Below are 21,634 nucleotides of genomic sequence, written 5' to 3'. Positions count from 1 at the left end.
CTATGGATTCCCATCATACCAGCAATAAGATAGCCAATGCAGCCAAATTGTGCAATGGTTCTTTAGACAGGAAGGCAAATTAGTAAGAGCATGATAGCATCATATTATGGATTCCAGGGAGTCTCTTTCCGTTGATTTTTATGTGTCTGCATATCCTTATAGAAACAGTGACATGGAATGAGACATCTTGAAGTATGCTGCAAATGGTCAGAATGAAGTACATACACATTCTGTCTTGACTCAGTTGCATAAACACCTTGTAGTATGTAGTGCCCTTGGGCTAAGACTTCCCCTGGGGCTGGTAGATCTGACACAGGTAGGTGGACATACTGCCATTCCCTGCTTGCAGTGGCAAATGGACACCACAGGGTATCCTAGAGCATCTCAGTAGGACTAGATGCCTGTGTTTACACAGCTGAATCAAGCCTGCTTTTTTAACTATATTAGTTAAAGGTTTCACATTTGCTAGCTTTTTTTTACCCACCCCTGGCATCTTAAACCATTTACTGAAAAGCTGTTTTACCTATAACTTTATTTTCCCTCCAAAATTGCTATGACAATTATCTCAAGGTGACCTTGCTTATACAGAAACCTTTGTGTCTTGTACCTCAGATTTTGCTCAACTCAAAGTACAATGCAGCTATCCAGGGACTAAGAGCAGCTCCTTACTGCAAGGACATGCACCTCACAAAACGGGAAATGGGGTAGGTCCACCTTGAGATGTTTATGCTAGTGGGCGTTTTTAACCATGGCAAACCCCCATTGATGGGCTACAGACCTCCTTCACAACCCTAGCTCCTCAATGCTATGTCCTCTCTCTGGATTTCTGCATCAAGTGCACATATCTGAGGATAAGGGGAAAAACCTGAGGGTTTACAGGGTCAGGGCAGGAGACAGGGCTGCATTTCCTCTTCCGCAACTCCATCTGCCTGTAAGTCATTTTCACAGAACCCCACAGATCCATAGCCTGTACTTCTCAGTGGGAAAGAAGTCAGTGAACCAAAACCTAAAAATCACAGCAAAGACTTTATATGAGCATTGACTTCCTGTCCAGCTGCAAAGAGCAGAAGCTTTGTAATGGTGGCAAGAGTGTGCTCTGTTAGGCTGGTAACAAGGCCTAAGGTATAATGCGAAACCACAGCTGAAAGACTGCATTTCATAAACGTCAGAAATGCCAATAATCAGAAATGACAAATTGTCACTGTATTTGCCAAGTCCTGAAGGAACATGGAATTCATCTAATGACAGATTTAAATTGTTACCTCTGTTTTGTGTCCTGGCTTGCCTATCTTACTAGTCTCAGACTGGTAAGTCAAAAATTTCCCAGAACATCCACCACTAGGGCTGTTGCTACATACAGCACCAGCCAAGGCAAATGTTTTTTTCTCCCACACTTCTTGTCTGCAAACCATGATTCCACTAATCACCTCAGTAACAACAGGTGAGTAAATAAGATTATATCAGGGTTTTTTCCTGAAGAAATGGTTACCTACTCAATTGTTTCATGGAGTTACTTCCTTCCTACCATGCCATGATCCAGTTTGCCTTTGCTTAGAGCAAAAGAGTACAGGACTGTATCTTTACTTGCACAAATACATAGGGAAAGAACTTTCCAGTCAAAGTTCTAAAGGCAGTTTTCAGACATTTGCAGTTATAAAGATTTATCATTCACAACACATGATCGAGTCAGTTATTAATGAGTCATTCAGTACTATGGCAGATTACATCACTTCTCAACAGTGGGAACCATCAATATTTTCTATTAATTACTCTCTACCAATGAAGACATACTTAGGTTTTGGTCTCATAATTCAAGAAGTCCACAATTTAAAAAATTCAAAAGGAAGAAATATCTAGGAAAACTGCTAGCCTGTGAATCATTGCCCATGTTGTTCCTTCACTCAATTTTGTCTGCTGCTGAAATAATCTTATAATAATGAAAGAGGACTTTGTAACTTTGTAATCTCATTTCAGTTCAGATACCAATACAAAAATTACTTGTTTATTCCTCATTATGTTCTTTGCTTTCTCACTACTTTTCATTTTAGCTGTATTTTTGCAGCAGTTTCTGTTGGTGGTCACCCTGCTCTTTTTTTCTAGATCACATTTTTCTATGTATATTTATCTCAGTAGCTCTCCAAATTCCTTCCCTTTCTATCTCCCTCCCATTTCTCTTTACATTCAGTATTGATTTTTTTTTTTTTAAAGCATATTTAACACTCACGTATTTTAGGATATTTTAAAGGGTCTGTTGTTTATTTGTTTTAAATAACTCAGGACTTACAGCCCATAAATTGTATTGGTTCTAGATTAACATCTATCACTTAGAGCCCTTTTGGACATGTTCATACTCTCTCAGGAGTAACCTTGATGCTACTTTAAAGACCTCTCTCCACTCTATACATATTGAGCCTTCCAGCATGGTCTCCATCACCACCAGTTTGTCATCATAATCAGACCAGATATCATGTCCCAAAGCACCACTTACATGTCAGCACACAACAAAGCCTTCCCAGAAATACGGTTCACAGACAGGTTTCCTACAGGTCCACTCAAACCACAGCAAGGTAAAACTTAGTTTGCTTGTGGCAGCTCTCTGCTGCTCTGAAGGAATGCCACCCATCTAGCCCACAAGTTGAGTGGGCCTGTTGATTGATTCAGAGTCTACTCACATGGATTAATTAAAAGACTGAGATGATGAATACCACGTTATCAAATGCAATTCCAGAATATAAACACAGAAACAGTTCCACAGAACAAATTACAGTGGGACAACTCCAGTTAAACTTTTATTGCTGCTACATCAGCATGGCAATTACTTCCTAGCAACAGGATTAGTGCTAAAATAGGATAAAATTGCTCAGAGGATAAGCCTGTATTGTCTTTGCAATCGTAGTACACTGGATGAACAGTTCACTGACATTTAAAACCAGATAGTTTTGCATTGCTAAGTATTGACGAGTGGGAGAAATCCACCTCTAGCATCAGTTATAAAAGTAATATAAATTGCTGTAAAAATCTGAACAGTTGCCAAGATAATTATGTTCTGTCTAGCTCTGCTTCTCTAATAAATTTGCTAAGGTATAGGATTAGAAAAAGTTTCAGGGACCTTTTTCCAGCATGATCAGAAATGAGATCAAACAGTGAAGATGAAATCTAGCAAACAAATTACCTGTTCTAACAGGTGAAAGTTTAATAGAACGTGCTAATCATTTTGCCTCTAGCAACTTAGACTGGACTTATTACTGTGCAGTGGTACATGAAGCTAATAGTCCAAATAATCCAGTTATTTTTCCACACCTTTTGAAAGAATTCTTCTACTTTCTGTATCTGCACTGGGTCTGCCAGCCATTTTGGCTATAAAAATAGCCTTTCTACCCAGCATCTAATGGTTTACAAGTGAAGTCATCTAGCTGGAATACATCTACAGCATTTGTAGAAAGGTGTTAATGTAGTCTGCCTGTACTTCACATCAGCAGAAGAAAGATCAGTTCCAGTGCCAAGAACTACCTGACCCTACTAGCACAAGTTTATAACCATTGCTGAGAAACTGGTTTGATAAAAGCACACCGTGTGACTCTGAGGCAGTTAGGCTTTAGCAATGATGTAACTTGGAAGGATTTCTGGACAGAGAGGACTAGACTGTCATATATTTACATTATGTTAATACTGGTAGTCCTCATCGAAAGCCCCAGGGCATTAGTGCATGCCACTTTAGAAAACTCATGAAGGAGTAACAGAGAGCTGAAAAACCAGCAGGTAAGAAACTTAATGAGACATAGAGGCATACCAGGTTTCCTGGGGAAATATTGCCCCAAATAAACAGCTGAAAGAAGTCTGGAAGAAGGCCAACTCACTCCCAACCTGACCTCTTCCCCTCCACCCTCCACTTTGGCCAGGGCCCACACCATTAGACAACCCACTTCCAGCCATAAAAAGAGCTTGAGAAGAGTCCCTTGAGATATCCCAGGAGTAAGCTGCAGGATAATTTGATCAGTCTCCATCAGCATAGGCTTTGTCTCACAAGGCAGCTGGGAATGGAAAACCACAACAGACTGTGGCACCTTCTTTACCTGCTACAACCGACCAGATAAATGTTGCCCCCGCAAAAAAGGGCAACCTCACCAGTGTTGTACTTAGTGTAATCTACCAGTTACAGGAGCACTTTAGGTGCTATTACCATGCTGTTAATGGTAATTAAGTGTCCAGAGGAAGAAGTTTAAGAATTAAAACACAATATAAATAAAACTCAGCTATCTATTAAGACAGATTCTTCTAAAATTTCAAACTGAAAACAGAATATCCACATTACCACATCAAGCCATCTTAAATTGCAGCTTCTATTTCAGTAAGAGTGCATAATTCTGTATTTTTATATTAGAAAAGTATTTTTAATATGTACAGCTTAAACCACAAAACAATCAGTCTTAATCATTTAGGCATTGTGCTGGTTTTGGCTGGGATAGAATTAATTTTCTTCATGGTAGCTAGTATGGGGCTATGTTTTGGATTTGTGCTGAAAACAGTGTTGATAATACAGGGATATTTCAGTTATTCTGAGCAGTGCTTACACAGAGTCAAGGTCTTTTCTGCTTCTTACCCCACTCCACCAGCGAGGAGGCTGGGGGGCACAAGAAGCTGGGAGGGGACACAGCTGGGACAGCTGACCCCAACTGACCAAAGGGATATTTCAGACCATATGGTGCTGTGTTCAGCAATCAAAGCTGGAGGAAGATGAAGGAATGGGGGGACTTGAGCTACAGCATTTATCTTCCCAAGTATGCGTGATGAAGCCCTGCTTTCCTGGAGATGGCTGAACACCTGCCTGCCGATGGGAAGCGGTGAATGAATTCCCTGTTTTGCTTTGCTTGTGTGCGCTGCTTTTGCTTTACCTATTAAACTGTCTTTATCTCAACCCATGAGTTTCTTCACTTTTCCTCTTCCAGTTCTCTCCGCCATCCCACTGTGAGGGGAGTGAACAAGCAGCTGTGTGGTGCTTAGTTGCCAGCTAGAGTTAAACCATGAAAGGTATACACAGGCATTTAGAGAAGCTAACCACACCAGTCAAACATCTAAACATAAATCAGAAAATTAAAGCTTCCATTATTAAAAATTAAAGCTTTCTCATTCCATTTTATTTGATTTTTTTTCGTTTAAAAACACAATTAACATGTGACCAACTGGCTTCAGAAGGCAGAATGTTTTAATTAGGACATGACTCCTGCAAGTCCAGAAATAACAAGAGCTAAGAAAGAAGAGAAACAAAACTATAAAAAGACTCTGGCTTCCCATTTAGTCTAACACCAAACTCTCTAAAACCCTCACAAACAATTTAAATTCTACCACATGTGGAAGAGATCAGAAGCTTTCCTCTCCCTCTCGACTTGTGCACAGTCTATTCATGTAAATGCACCAGCATACACTGGAACAGCAAGTTCTAAGTCTGATCATATTTAGCCCAGATGTGTAATAATGTTACTGAAGCAATGAAAAAAGTATTTATGACCAGTGTTGTAAAGGGGGCAATTTGGATCCCATGGGAAATACCAGTATAAAAACTCAATATTCCTTTGGTTCTCAATGAATTAAAATGGCTTTTGGTCAGTTTTCCACTGTTGCTATTTTTCTTTTGTTTGGAGGTCCACTATTCTCTTTTTTCCTTGGCCAAGCAGCTCTGTTGATAGATGTGCAAAGCAGACCTGCCTGGACAGGCATAGCAGAGTCTTGTCTTGTGTGAGAAAGAAAATACGGTCCTCAAACACATTCAGGAAACTAAAATTGTTACTGCTTCTTGTCTGAAGAGCTCTATCAGGAAACAATTGCATTGTTAGGTTTGTCATTTAAATTCAGCTGCTTTCCATTAACCTTCTTTTTAATGTGAAGTGAAAGATTTGAAAAGAATTTACAAATGATTAAAGCCTGTGACAATTGAGTGATAAAGCTCACTGAAGCTAAAAGCACAGAGTACTCTGCTTTACTGCAGCATGACAAATGAAATAACAGATGCGAACACACTATCCAATGCAGAATTAATCCCAGAACAGATTCTCAGATAAGTGAAGAAACAAGAAGTACAGTTTCTCAAGAGGGGATGTGTCTATACCTACAACATCCATCAAAAAAGAACAAGAGAAACAAACACAAAGCTGGTGCTTTAAAAGCAAAGACACAAGGTGAACAACTTTCACATAAAGTAGAGCAATTTAAAGTATGTTCTATATTATTACTGTATCAGTCCTGCACTGGTCATAACCCATATTGATCAGGAAAGGGGATGAACAACAAGTTACACCTGGACATGCATGGGGATAGCTAAAGAAGAATTTCTCTGTAGTAAAGAAGTGAGATTTCAAAGGTAGCTTCACAAACAGAACAGCATTTAGGGAAAAGATCAGGAAACATGCAAGTTACACACTTTTACACATCTCCTTTCAAGCCTCTCTAAAGCTGCATTGATTTCAACATGCAAAAAGACTCGTTATATCACTCAGTCATTCTAATACTAAAAGTTCAGTTGGAACCATCCCTTCCAGTTAGCATTGCTGTTCAGCCTGAGAGATCAACTGCCCAGAGAGATGGGAAAGTCAGCAACTGGATATGGCCCATGATTTCTGTCCTGTAGCCATAGGTCTTATGCTTGCCTCCCTTTCTAGTTCATGCTTTTAAAAGTAACACTACTATGAGGCATCGGTTTGAAAGCCCCCAAAGGACTACATTTGTTACAACAGTTTCCAGGGAACATATGGCTAATCTCACACACATAAAAAAACAGCTGGACTCCAAAATGAGTAAGCTCACCAACATCCTTAACAAAAATCCTAGCCTTTTTAGTATAAAAAGATGTAGCTAGCTTAGATGAACAGTTATTTGTTTCTTGAACTATTACTTGTTTGTGTACTTTTTTCTACTTAATTTTCGTGTTCCCCTCTCATTCTTTGTTAAAGTTCACATTTAAAAATATGCAGGTCTGGCTTCCTTGTTTAATTACAATACCCTAATTTAGTTCTTAGATATGTAATCAGCATCTTCCATAGGAGAAGTTTTACTTCAAGTGTAATGGTATCTTTACAACCATACCACATCTGCACAACCTCCTGCTGTAACTCCTTTTTCCTATTCCTGCTAGTAATATAACATCCTAAAGCAACAAAACAATTCTATCTAATGACAGGTGATGTCAAAGGACTCCTAGAACTGCAGATGACAGTGTCCAGAATGGGAATGTATGATAAGTACTGTTTGTGGAGAGGAAAAAACAAAACAAAACAACCCCCCCAACAAGCCCACATACTTCCTTTACCTTTCAAGTTCTTACTGCATCAGCTTCTCCCTCCACCACTACATTCTTGAGGACCCAGAGCTAGGTTTTTGTTTTCTGTTTGGGTTTTTCTCCTCCCCACCATTAGAAGCATTTGGCTTCCTAAAAAGTCCTGAATAGTCCAGTTAATTCAAGTATACTTTTGTCATGGTTTAACCCTAGTTAGCAACTAAGTACCACACAGCTGCTCGCTCACTCCCCACCCACCCCCCAGTGGGATGGGGGAGAAAATTGGGAAAAGAAGTAAAACTCATGGGTTGAGATAAGAACGGTTTAATAGAACAGAAAAGAAGAAACTAATAATGATAACACTAATAAAATGACATCAGTAATAATAAAAGTATTAGAATATACAAGTGATGCACAATGCAATTGCTCACCACCCGCCGATCGACGCCCCGTTAGTCCTGAGCAGCGATCCCCCCCGCCCCCACTCCCCCAGTTATAAACTAGACATGACATTACATGGTATGGAATACCCCGTTGGCCACTTTGGGCCAGCTGTCCTGGCTGTGTCCCCTCCCAACTTCTTGTGCGCCTCCAGCCTTCTTGCTGGCTGGGCATGAGAACTTGAAAAATCCTTGACTTTAGACTAAACATTACTTAGCAACAACTGAAAACATCAGTGTTATCAACATTCTTCTCATACCTAACTCAAAAACTTAGCACTATACCAACTACTAGGAAGACAATTAACTCTATCCCAGCTGAAACAAGGACAACTTTATATTGGTTAGTCGCTGTGCATGCCCCTCTAGATTCTCAACAAGACAAGTCACATGTTTTGCCTTAATTTTCTTAAGTTATTTCCCCCACCGCTTAGGGACAAATCTGATATTTTATATAGTGGCTGTGCTTAAATTTCAAGAAAGACCACTTTTTCCTGCCATCCAGTTTTGAAGAGCAATGCAGTTTTATTTACTATTACAAGTACGTAGCACATAAGAAGGTCTCAACATGCTAAGATAGTGTTATTTCTGATTAGATAATAGAGTATTAACTGTCAATCTTCAAAGAGTCAGAAAGAGCTGTTAGGCATTGTTGGAAAGACTAATTTATAATAAGCCCAATATATATACATATATATTATACAGTGACCATACAAATATTTGTATTAAGCAAGAAAATCATGGGGAATTATCTGCCTTTTGTTACAACTACATAATATTCTGCCTTAGGTACAACTCTGTCAGAATTTGAAGGTGAAGAAAATCGATATACAGCTAAGCTTACAAGAGTCAAGGCAGAGTCCTTTACGAGCCTATAGCAGAAGTAGGTTGAATTTGCCACTGCTGCTTCTTATCTTTCTCCTGTAAAGGGAAGATAAACCATATCCAGCCTTTTCTAGCCCTTCTGAGAAATAACTCCTAAAAGCAGAGTTGAAATTCTGATGCTAGAGAAACAAGCTCCATATCCTTGCTGAAGGTTTGTACCCACATGTACTCTGCTATTCAGCAAGCTGCTGGGCTCAAGAGCTCATCTTTTCAGCAACAGCTGGAATTTGAAATGATCTGACATAGGTTCACCCTGGGAGGACCAAACCCCCATGCAGAACAGCAACAAGGAGTTTCTGCTACTCACCTTAACCATGTTCTGTGTAGAAACAGATTTTCATTTTCTTATACACAGGCTATCTAAGCAGAGGCTAGAAAATCTGAGGCAGAAGACTAAATATTATAGGTGTGTTTGATGTCTTTGCTTTTAATCGAAGTGTCAGGATTGTGCAGGGATCAGTTAATGAACCAGGCCAAAAAGAGTTTGGAAATACTCTTCAAACAATCACCTAAGTCTAATTCTTTGACTTGCCTATCTTCCATTCATAGACTCCCATTGAAGGCCTAAAATTTATTAAAATTCAACAACTTCCTTATAAGAATTCTTTACCATAATTGATAAGGGACTCCTAAAAATCACTTAAAAGCTGAGCTTTTTTTGCCTTATTCCAAATTACACTGGAATACTGCCAAAAGCTACACTTGTCCTTGGTCTTATTGCAGTTTCATCCATATAAAGCAGTCTGACCAACCTGTTTACTGTGAAGTTCATATTTACCTCCACTTTGTGAAGATTGCAATTTGTTTAACAAGAGGAAGGTGACATAGCTAAGAACTGATGTTACTGAAACTGTAATGGGTACATGCACATTGCAGAACACACAGTGGCGAATCAAGCAGCTCATGTTGTTCTAGCATATTAATAAATATTCATTAAGATGCATCACTTGTGTCCCCTTTCAGTAATTCCTAAAAAGCTGCTGCTATCAGAGGTGCAGCTTGTTTCTGCCTTCCTGCTACTGTAAACAATGCAGCTCTGTATAAAGTTTCTTTCAGATACTTCTAATTTCTGGAAACTCGCCAGCTATTACTCATAAATAAATGAATTAGTACTGAGATATAAGCGTAAAAGAAGGGAAAAATCTTTTTAAGTTCAAACATGAAATAAAATAAGCTAAATAAGAGTCTGAGTAATGTTGTGTCAAAATAGCATACTGATGGAATTTTACACAAATACAAATTGGAATTCTGCCCCTCCATGTAGTATTGGTACATTTTTTTGACTTTCTAAAGAAATTAAAAATTCATACAGAAAATGTCAGCATCAAAAACAAATAGCATCCCAAACTGATGAGCATCCTGAGTCAACTTAGGGCCCCATATGTGAAGGGAGGAATCTGGAAGTGAACTTTTCAAAATTCACATGCAAGTTCTCTAGATGTTTAGGGCCTTTGTTATATGAGCATTATCCTTCTCATTAGGAACACTTGCCAGCTGAATATTACGTGGATTTTTCTTCCAGTAATTACTTGCATGACAGTTGTGCCTATTTCCTCCACCATGAAGATATACCGTGTTTCTGACACAGCTATTCCACCCCTTCTCATCTAGTGTTACTGCAAACTTTGACACCCTTAGAGAAAGGTGAATTCCCAACACCTCTGAGCACTCAAACCGCTGATTGGGTGCTTTCTCAAGTGTTGCAATTACCAACTACAAAAACCAGCTTGCTCCATGATCATATGGGAAGGAACATTTAGTGCCTAGAACAAAAACTAAAATCCTGGCCTCTTCCCCATCCCATCAATCGTTACCAATATAAAGAAGAAAAAAAAGCACATTTAAATGGCCTGCAAATTAGACTTCAAATTTTGTTATTGGCTGATTATATACTGTGTACAGAAGTTCAGCAACTTTTAAAGTTTGTTTGCTGTTCAAAACCTCTACACAAGTCTATGATGCCTATGTATTTGGGGAATATTAACTACCCACTGAGCCCTTCATTCAATATCGATAGATGTTAGAGCTTTATAATTTGCTGCCTTGATGAGATGGAGTGAAAGGTACAGTTCTACAGACCACAGAGCCAGCAGGTCTCTACACTTACAGGTTAGGTTCAGCATGAAATTAGCAAACAAAAATAATGGAAGGAAAATCCAATTAATTGTCCTTTGAAAGGTCACTTCTCTTACTCCAGTTAGAGGACACAACACGTAAAGCAGTACATAGTCTCCTTCGCATTAACAAAGCATATTCTGAAAGGACAGATGCAAACCCGAGGCTTGATGAGGAGCCAGGAAGCACAGTTCTTTACCAATAGCGGACTTGGAGGGATTTTTCACGAGTGATCCTTTCCTTCCCAAAGGTTACATGTCTTCTGTAAAGTACACAAGCCTAAAACTAGCCGATCACAAAACAGTACCTTCCACCACCACAGTTTTCTGGTTATGATTTAAAGAGAGGCATTTAAATGCCTCTTTAAAGGGATATAAAATACAGGGTTTTGTTTCAGCAACAGCTGTTGCCACCAAACAATTCTCATCCAAGAAATTCCCACTCCATAACTTTTTGTATAATCAATCGCCCTTGCATTGTTCACAGGAAGCAGGCACAGAATACAAAACTAGCCAATATCAGCTCTGTAAAACTAAGAGCACTCATTATGAATCTCTCTACCCATTGCTGTGATTTATGTCAGTAAATATGGTGGACATTTTTATGTTTAAAATGTATAGTTTTTCTTCTAATGTACTATGCATCCACAATTATGTAAATCTCATCTTCCATTTCTACTATCCTCACCTCTATATGTGTCACAAACACCGCAGTTTGAAGGGAAGAATAAACTTTGCTGCACTGTCATCAAAACTCCCTTACCTCCTGCAGATTTCTGAAGAAAGCAATTTTTCTACATAGAGCTCTCCAGGGGTGCTTGATAGCACTCCCTGAGAGATGTTCTGATACCACAGGTTTGGGAAATGATACATTTGACTAAAAATTTACCAGGAACAAAAAGCAGCAAAAAGTGTGCTGCCCCTGGTGTCAACTGGAATAAGTTTTAATGAGTAAGAGGACTAGGTCTGCTGAGTAAGAATATGTCAGTGTTAGCTTGTACCTTCTCAGAATAAACTGTTTTATACAGTGTTCCAGGAATATTACCAAATAACTTTAGAGTATTGGGTGACTCAGTGTGCTGGTGACATGGAAGAATAGTCAAAAGGAACAAAACCAAGAAAACCAGAGAGTTCCAAGTGCTAACGCTGCTGAAAAACTCAGCCACCTAACACTTGGCAAATTAAAAAAGCACTAAATAGTAATATATCCTCACAATAAATTAGAATTGCGTAGTGCTGGCTCAGCAGTCTAAGAAAGAAAATGTGACTATTGCAAAGCAGATGTTTCAGTTAATTTGTTATATAATACACTAGCTCCAAAGCTGTGGTCTATCAGGAAATAATCAAGACCCAGACCTAGCCTGACGCAGATCCAGTAGTATTAGCAGCAGGCAAATAAGCTAGCACTTACAAAGGGGAGTTTGTCTGTAGTCTCCGAAACTGGCTTTTTCAAAGTCATATAAAATACGCATTGTTCAGGACAATGGCAGTGGCTGAGGCTCTTACTGTGCTTAGTTTTAGCTGCATGATTTCCAGGGGTCACCCACAGGCTGATGGAAACATCCCCGATTTCATCCATGCTTGCTGACAGAGGTGAGCTCTGCAATCACGATGTCAGTGTCAGAAAGATTTCTCCTGTAGAGCAGAAACTCTTCAGGTCATCTCACAAGGTACAGTTATGAATAGCCAAAAGTTTCATTAAGAAAGTGTCAGTGAAGACTCAACCAGTGTTAACTGAGTCTGAGTGCAGGCTAGGAATGACACCCATCAGTTTTGGGTGCACATTTGTGTTTTCAGGAGGCATACCACATGAAATAACTAGCTACCAGTCCTTCCTGTGCCTCATTGAAAGTCAGAAGTAGATGTTTCAAGTCCCTACAAATAGACAGCTTTAGGTTATGCCACAGTGAGTTTCCATATCCTGCCAAAACCTGGCTGAAACGACAATTTGATCAGCACCCTCAGCTGCTGTATGGAAGAAAAACCTCCTGTTAAATTTGATTACAGAAAGTTGAGCAGAAGAGAGTTATACAGCCAGCCACGGCCAGCAAGCAATCTGCTGCTTTAGATAGACATTGGGTTTTTGAGCCAGGTATCCCATACCCCACTTGAGTGTCCAGGCAATATGTTTTGAAGGTGGTTTCTCTCAATTTTGGAAAATAATTTCATGACAGAGCTGAGAAATCTTCGTGAGCAGCAACTCAGATACCATTGATTTTTATCAAAACTGAAAAGACTAGCAGAAGAGATGAGCCTGGGGGCAGCATGCCAATGTTAGGGGTGGATTTGATAGGCCAGCTCAAATGCATCTATGCCAATGCACGCAGCATGGGCAATAAACAGGAGGAGCTGGAATCTGTTGTGCAGCAGGATAGATATGACTTAGTTGCCAACACGGAAACATGGTGGGATGACTCCCATGACTGGAGTGCTGCAATAGATGGCTATAAGCTCTTCAGAAGGTAGAAGAGGTGGTGGGGTGGCTTTCTATGTTAGCGAATGTTTTGACTGTACAGAGCTACATGATTCTGATGACAAGGTGGAGTGCTTACGGGTGAGGATGAGAGGGAAAGCCAATAAGGCAGATATTGTGCTGGGAGTCTGTTATAGACTGCCCAACCAGGTTGAAGAGATGGATGAATCATTCTACAAGCAGCTGGCAGTAGTCTCAGAATCATGTGCCCTTGTTCTCGTGGGGGACTTTAACTTTCCAGACATCTGCTGGAAATACAACACAGCAGTGAGTAAACAATCTAGGAGGTTCCTGGAGTGTGTGGAAGATAACTTCCTGACACAGCTGGTAGGTGAGCCAGCCAGGGGAGGAGCCTTGCTAGATCTATTGTTTACGAACAGGGAAGGACTGGTGGGAGGTGTGATGGTCGGAGGCCGTCTTGGGCTTAGCGACCATGAAATGATAGAATTCTCAATTCTTGGTGAGGCAAGGAAGGTGGTCAGCAAAACCACCACTATGGACTTCCAGAGGGCAAACTTTGGGTTCTTCAAGGCACTGGTTGAGAGACTCCCTTGGGAGATGGTCCTGAAGGGCAAAGGGGTCCAGGAGGGATGGATATTCTTTAAGAAGGAAGTCTTAATGGCTTAGGACCAGGCTATTCCCATGTGCTGCAAGTCGAACTGCTGAGGAAAGCAACTGGCCTGACTGAACAGGGAGCTTTTGCTAGGAGCCAAGAAAAAAAGGAGAGTTTATCATCTCTGAAAGAAAAGGCAGGCAACTCAGGAGGCGTACAGGGATCTTGTTAGATAATACAGAGAGAAAATTAGAAAGGCAAAAGCTCAACTAGAACTAAATCTGGCCACTATTGTAAGGGACAACAAAAAACTTTTTTACAAATATGTTAACAGTAAAAAGAATCCCAAGGACAATATCTATCCTTTAATGGATACAGAAGGGAATGTTGCCATCAGAGAAGAGGAAAAGGCTGAGGTGCTTAATGCCTTCTTTGCCTCAGTCTTTAACAGGGAGACCAGTTATGCTCAGGGTACTCCGCCCCCTGAGCTGAAAGGTGAGGATGAAGAGCAGAATATACTCCCCTTAATCCAGGAGGAAATAGTTAGTGACGTACTTCGCCATCCGGACACTCACAAATCTATGGGACCAGATGGGATCCATCCAAGAGTACTGAGGGAACTGGCGGAGGTCCTTGCCAAGCCACTCTCCATCATCTGTCAGCAATCCTGGTCAACAGGGGAGGTCCCAGAGGACCGGAGGCTTGCCAATGTGACTTCCATTTACAAAAAGGGTCAGAGGGAGGATCCGGGGAACTACAGGCCTGTTAGCCTGACCTCGGTACCGGGGAAGATTATGGAACAGTTTGTCTTGAGAGCGCTCACATGGCAAGTCCAGGACAAGCAGGGGACCAGGCCCAGTCAGCATGGGTTTACGGAAGGCAGGTCCTGCTTGACCAACCTGATCTCCTTCTATGACCAGGTGACCCACCTAGTGGATGAGGGAAAGGCTGTGGATGTTATCTACCTTGACTTCAGCAAGGTCTTTGATGCTGTCTCTCACGGCATGCTCCTTGAGAAGCTGGAGTCTCATGGCTTGGACAAGTGTACTCTTCACTGGGTGAAAAACTGGCTCGATGGATGAGCCCAGAGGGTTGTGGTGAATGGGGTGAAATCCAGTTGGTGGCGGGTCACAAGTGGTGTTCCCCAGGGCTCAGTGTTAGGCCCTGTTCTCTTTAATATCTTTACCAATGATTTGGATGAGGGGATTGCATGCACCCTCAGCAAGTTTGCAGATAACACCAAGTTGGGAGGCAGGGTCGATCTGCTTGAGGGTAGGGAGGCTCTACAGAGAGATCTGGACAGGCTGGATTGATGGGCTGAGGCCAATCGTATGAAGTTCAACAAGGCCAAGTGTGGGGTCCTGCACTTCAATCACAGCAACCCCATGCAGCGCTACAGGCTTGGGGAAGAGTGGTTGGAAAGCTGCCTGGCAGAGAAAGACCTGGGGGTGCTGGTTGACAGCCAGCTGAATATGAGCCAGCAGTGTGCCCAGGTGGCCAAGAAGGCCAACGGCATCCTAGCCTGTATCAGAAATAGTGTGGCCAGAAGGTGCAGGGAGGTGATTGTTCCCCTATATTCGGCACTGGTGAGGGTGCACCTCGAGTACTGTGTTCAGCTTTGGGCCCCTCACTACAGGAAAGACATTGAGGTGCTGGAGCATGTCCAGAGAAGGGCAACCAGGTTGGTAAGGGGCCTGGAACACAAGTCTTATGAGGAGCAGCTGAGGGAGCTGGGGCTGTTTAGTTTAGAGAAGGTGAGGCTGAGGGAAGACCTTATAGCTCTCTACAACTACCTGAAGGGCGGTTGTAGTGAGGTGGGTGCTGGTCTCTTCTGTCAGGTGGCTGGAGATAGGACGAGAGGAAATGGCCTCAAGTTGTGGCAAGGGAGGTTTAGGTTGGATATTAGGAAAAATTTCTTTACTGAGAGGGTTTTCAGACATTGCAATAGGCTGCCCAGGGAAGTGGTTGAGTCACCATCCCTGGAGGTATTAAAAAGCATGTAGAAGGGGTACTCCAGAACATGGTTTAGTGGGTATGGATGATGGTTGGACTCGATGATCTTGAAGGTCTTTTCCAACCTAAATGATTCTATGATTGTCATTTTCTTGTTCCATAGAAAACTACTAACAAGTTCTGATAAGGAAAAAACATTAATACACAAAGTACTTGCAGCCAGGGCAACTGAAGTGTTTGGCTGAGCAAAAACTTTCATTTCTGAAAAGAATGCAAGTATGCAACTAAGACATCCATATGAATTTTGCCTTTAGTTTGTGAATGTGTTTATGCAAGAGAATTGGAATAAGAAAGGAAACCAAACATACTATGCTTGTTTTTAAAAGCTTATTAGCAGGGTTAGAGACCAAGAAAGGAAGGAAAGACAAGAGAGCTGAAGTTCATCAGCTACATCTCTAACTGCCACATGTCTCCATTTTACTTACAGCAAATACTGTAAGTAAGTAATGTTCTATTATTTATCATATGGATCTGCTGAAGAGTTGTATATTAAGCTTCAACTCCTCTATGTCATTAAGTCTTTCCATGAAAATAAAAGGAAAGTGATGCCATAAGTGGGAAAAAAAGAGCACCATTACTACATAGATATAGCACACTCAGGAAGTGATCCAACAGCACAGATCAGATTAGAAGTGTAATTGAAAAAAGTCCATCCTCATGCTTAAGTGCGCAAGTTTGAAGAAACAGACAGGCATGCTGAAGTACAAGAATCCTCTGCCAGATGCTTAGATGAGATGTAAAGATTGCCCTACTCATTTCCTCATCACACAGCACACCACTGTGCTGTTCTTTCTATTCCATCAGATATGGGCCAAAACCCTACTCAAAAGCAACTGACAGCAATAAATTTACATCAAGAACAAACTTAGCATTTCCAGGCAATCCTACATGGACTACAATACTTGGAACAGAAAACCCAACAACAAAAGTGAAGTGGGTAACATGTACTTGCCACTATAATTGGAATCAGAGAGATTAAAATGACTACTTACTGTGCAAATAAAGGATCAAAGCAAACAGCATTGCTTCTGGTACGCAGGAGGTGATCTTTTTGCTTTTTTCTTTTTGTCTGTTTAAACAAGTGTTCTGTTTATTCATTCTTCCATCTCTCGATAGAACCATGAATGTCCCCAGTCAATGAGGCACACTTCCTCCTGGTACACTTGGAAAGACCACACCACATTTAGAGAACTACCTCTATCACAAACATTTATTCAGTTGCATCTTCAGAAGACGATCCATGTGATCCCTCTCAGGTTTTCTGTTTGGCATTTTTATTGTCCCCTCTGAAGCCTGGGCTACAGAAGAAAGAGCACTTTCTACCTGGTGAGATACAAAAGCCTTGCTCATACAGATAACCTTTTATCAAGGAAAGGAACCAGAACCTAACAGCAGACAAACAAAACAGAAGGTTCCACAACAAACTGTAAAGCAATATGGGAGTAATGATATAAAATTACACCCCATGTTTCACCAACATCGTTACCTCAGGAAATATTGTGCTGTGGAAACTTTTGTCTACCTTCCCCAGTGCAACAGGCCCCAACCAGCACAGCTGCCTCCACTCAGCTCATGGGCCTGAGCAGCAAAACATGACAGCACACCTTACCTTCCCCTGCCTAGGAATCCCCTTAGGAGGAATAAGTGGTGGGAAAGGTTGGTCCTTTCTTACTATGCCCAAGCTACAATATGTGTCCTATTAGTACACCAAACCCATAGTAAAACTGAAATAAGGCAAGTGTTTTTTTTCTAAACGATTGATTTTTTGTTATATTTTAAACTACATGTTTTCTTTCTAGCTTCTGGAAAGAAAGTCTGAAAAAATTTTGAAGATATTTTAGAAAAGGAAGATTTGTTTTAAAAAGGTGAATGATCCCATGTCTCAAAAAGAGAGAAATTCAGAAAGACATATTTAGAGACAGATAGGTTTTAGCCACCTTGACCCAAGACACAGTACTAACAGTTAATAGTCATCTAAATCTGGATTCCTTGTAGAGTAAGTATATTTTGGGATTATGTTATAAATGAAGAAATTAAAGGCAGTTCATGAAACAAACTTTGCACAAATTCACGCATACAAGACAGGATGGGAATATCAAGCCTGATCTCCAACATACCATTAAAGCCAACAATTAGCTCCACATTAGCTTGGTCCTGATCAGCAAAGCTGTACTGACTTCAGACCACATAGAGATCTGGCCAGATTTAAAATGTACAACCCCCACACACACACCATACACACAAACACATAACTTCCTCCAGCTTAACAATACAGGTTTTCTGTCTTTCCATGCCAGAAGTACAACATATTTTAGAACAGACTGTTCAAATTTGCTTGCAGATTTATAACTGGAACATTAATTCTCTGTGACACTTGCTTTTTTGTCCCGTTTTTCTTTTCAGATACTATCTCCTCTGACATAGTAGCAATATATCAAAAACCTTAATTATGCAAAACCTTAACTAATAAAACAAGTGCCAAATTACTTCAAGGAACGTTAGCAAGAAGGGGTAATTCATTAAGCCTGGGTAGGTTTCTGTGACATAAAATGAATACACAGCATTCTTTTGAATACATTTGCAATATCAAAAACATTTATTCTACATTCATTTTCAATAACAGCTTTCAAGAGAATATTTCAGATGAAAGTAAGGAAACATGCTCTGACATTCATTTTCTTCAAGAAGAAACATACAGTGACAATCTCAGCATTTTCACCAGTGATTTTTCATTACCTAAAAGCCCTCATACTTCTAAATAGCATATCCCAGTGACTCTTTTTTAACCCTTTAATTTGTAAAAGGATTTTTAAAGTCCTCCACAGCCTAATTTTATGCAAGGAAACCTGTGATGTAACCTGCTCTTTCTCTCTCCCCTCTCTCTTTATGGCTACAAAATGAAAACATTAAACAAGGAGTAAAGAAAGAAACTCTACTAGTTTGCACATAACATCACTTGTACAAATTTACAGGTAGCACACTTTTCATATACATGTGACTTTTTTCAGTGGAAAAACCAACTTGTTGTGATGCACAAATTTGAAGATAATCAAGTATGGAAAGCAGAGCTGCAAATGTAAGGAACAGGTATATTAATGGCATTCTTCACAAAGGCAGACACTTGCAGAGCTGTATCATGCAAAGTAGCTGCAGAAATAACAGATCATACAACTAAATAACTTTCCCACTTCCTTTTGATGCATTTAGCATTGTTGGTAGCAAAAGCATCCCTAATTCATTCTAAAGTACGTGTTGTATTTTACATGTTGGACATCACTTCATACAGACTATGATGTGATCAAAATGCTACAGTTCTTAAATGAGACACTTTCAGGCTCTGCCTTGGATTTCAAAAGCAAATTAGATGAAAAAAAATGAAGCACCAACTTTTTGCCTATTTTTTTCTATTGTTATTATTATTATTATTTCTAACAGGGTCACATACCTGTCCAAGGAAACAGCTGCAGTGACATAAGGTATTTCATAGATAAGCAGCCATTGCCACTCACTAAGTGCCAAAGAGCAAAGGAAATGTTTATGGAAGCTACCAGAGCAGGTCTGGGCTCAGATCTAGTAGCATTGCTCTCTGCTGAATAACCCTGGGTGCAGGGCACACAGATAGCAGAAGGCAACAAATATAGAACTTGGCTAAAAAGTCTTTCCCCAGAAAAAGCATAAAGTTGAGTTTAAAACAGAAAAAAAGAACAGAAGAGTACATACACACATCCCTGTGTAGTGCTGGGAAATCCTGCTAGTCATACTCTAAGCATCAGTTCCATGAGCACTGCTGAGCTTACTAGATTTAATAAGTTACTGAACAGTGAGTACATTCTGTCTCCTTGGTAGCAGTTCAAATCTACACCCCTGCTCCCCAAGTTTATTTCCCAGCAGCTATGGGAATTATTACAATCAAATCCTAAAAGAACTTACAAAGAAGAAACAGAATTGATAAGAGACATAATACCTTTTGCATGCTCTGGCTGGACATACCTTAGCCTTGTATTGAACCTACAGGTTGTCCTTAGAGTACTTTGCAAGCAGAAACAAGCTTGACAGGCTCATTACTAAAGCAGACACAAGCTCTTGCCTGTGCTACAAGATGCTCACAAGTTGTACAGCAAATACCCTGAAAACAGACTCCTGGCCTTGCGGGCAGGTCTAGCACACCACTGAGCTCAAGGCAGCTACAGTAATGTCCCTTCCAAACAGCTCGGCATATAGGCAGACCAAGGTACTTTCTGCCTGCAAACAAAAGTACAAACTTCTGAGAAGCAGTACTTCTAGTCACTGTAATACCTCCAACATCATCACAGTGTTCATTTAGACTTTACTGCTCTGAACCATGTCCCTTTAATGGGCTGAACAGAGTTCACAATCTTTGTTTTAAAATACAGCTACTGTCAATGGTAAGTGAGGTGACATTTACCCAGGATATAAGGAACCCAGGTTCTGGTCTTTCCTCTCCCTGAAGGGGTTCAAGCCCACATTGCAGTGAACTTCTGATAAAATGAGTGATTATTTGATTATTTAATCAGTATATTTACTTAAAACATACTTTTATTACTCAACATTTTTTTAAAGCATATTTTATTACTCAACATATTCACTTAAAACTCTGGGTCTAGAATCCAACAAAACTCACTTGCAGATTGTATATCCAGCCATCTGTACTGGAGGAACTTGCTATAGGAATGTTCTAGCCTCAGCTGCTCAGATGACTTGGTGCAAGTATCCTGTTAGTAAATTAGAAGGGTAAATCAGCATAGCTTTCACTTCATAAATCACTCATCTATATATTTTACGTAAGTACCTTTAACAAAATAAAGTCTTCACATTCAAATGTACAAAACACCTCCACCCACCCCTCCCTCCCCAACTATATGCCCAACCTCCACTCAAAGCCTCCTGAAACTTTAGCATCTCTATATAATAGCAGTTTATTGCTCAATTAGCAGTGGAGCAGGAACTGTTACTTGTTCCAAGTTAGGCTAGTCTTATTCAAATTACCTATATGGCTAATTTCAGATGTGAGTATCTCCCTCCAAAAGTATGGATATTTTCCCTGGTATTCTTCTCTATAGTGTTCTCTAAACCATCATTTTGTCTAGTTTGAAGCACTGCATTTCGTTTGCAAGTACATATCATTCACATGCAAAGAAAATATGGTGTTAAACTTGAATTTGCAAAACCCCTTGACATAACACCATAATTAGAGAACTAGAGAAACCTGAAACAGCCATTCCATTAAGGATCATTAACAAAAACAGAACTTTCTGCTTGCAGTCTATATGCCCAGGAGAACAGCTATCTGCTATTCTTTTTAAGCAACTGAGCAGTTGTCGTCTCCAGGTTGCTATTGTACTGATTTGTAATCACTATTGGCAAAAGTAGAAAAACATTACAGAGTCTGCCAATTAATTCAGCACAAATTTCCAGTAAAGATGGACCAGTGGAGAGCCCTGGCCAAATTTCTTCTGAGTTCAGAGGAAATACAGAGGAGGAGATTAAAATGTGATGATCTGAGCCTGTCCTTGTTTTCTTACTAGAAGGTGCATCACAGGACAGATATAACAGTTACTCTCTGGAGAAGCTGTCAAGTAGCAATGGCTTATGCACTGCACCTCAGAAAATCTGTGCCAAACTTCTTCAAAAACCAGGTGCCAAAAGTTAGATTCTTGTCTGTGTTTATGCACATAATTTTGTCGGGGGATGCAACGAGCCTACGGAATTCCTCACAGTTCGAGAACAGCGCGACCTTGAGCAGCTTGTAGTGTATCCTTGAGAGTCTTGAAAGATCCGAGAAGACCAGTACAAAAACAAGATAGTGATAAGAAGAACCGTCCTAACAAACTCACCAATCATGAATTGTTAGTTACTAACCAAACCAAT

General features: G+C 40.3%; 1 protein-coding gene across 1 annotated transcript in view; it reads left to right on the top strand.

The window, feature by feature from the left end:
* Positions 1 to 18,169, top strand: part of RGS13 (regulator of G protein signaling 13) — a 37,432-nt gene extending 19,263 nt beyond the window's left edge. Inside the window, 1 exon segment of the mRNA XM_075037431.1 lies at positions 18,149 to 18,169. Within this exon segment, the coding sequence (XP_074893532.1) occupies positions 18,149 to 18,169 (21 nt within the window).
* The last annotated feature ends 3,465 nt before the right edge of the window (positions 18,170 to 21,634 follow it).

The sequence above is a fragment of the Buteo buteo genome, chromosome 10 (genome assembly GCF_964188355.1).
Source record: "Buteo buteo chromosome 10, bButBut1.hap1.1, whole genome shotgun sequence".
NCBI classification, from domain to species: Eukaryota; Metazoa; Chordata; class Aves; order Accipitriformes; family Accipitridae; genus Buteo; species Buteo buteo.
The sequence above is the reverse complement of the archived record's forward strand: the minus strand, read 5'-3'. Positions and strand labels throughout refer to the sequence as shown.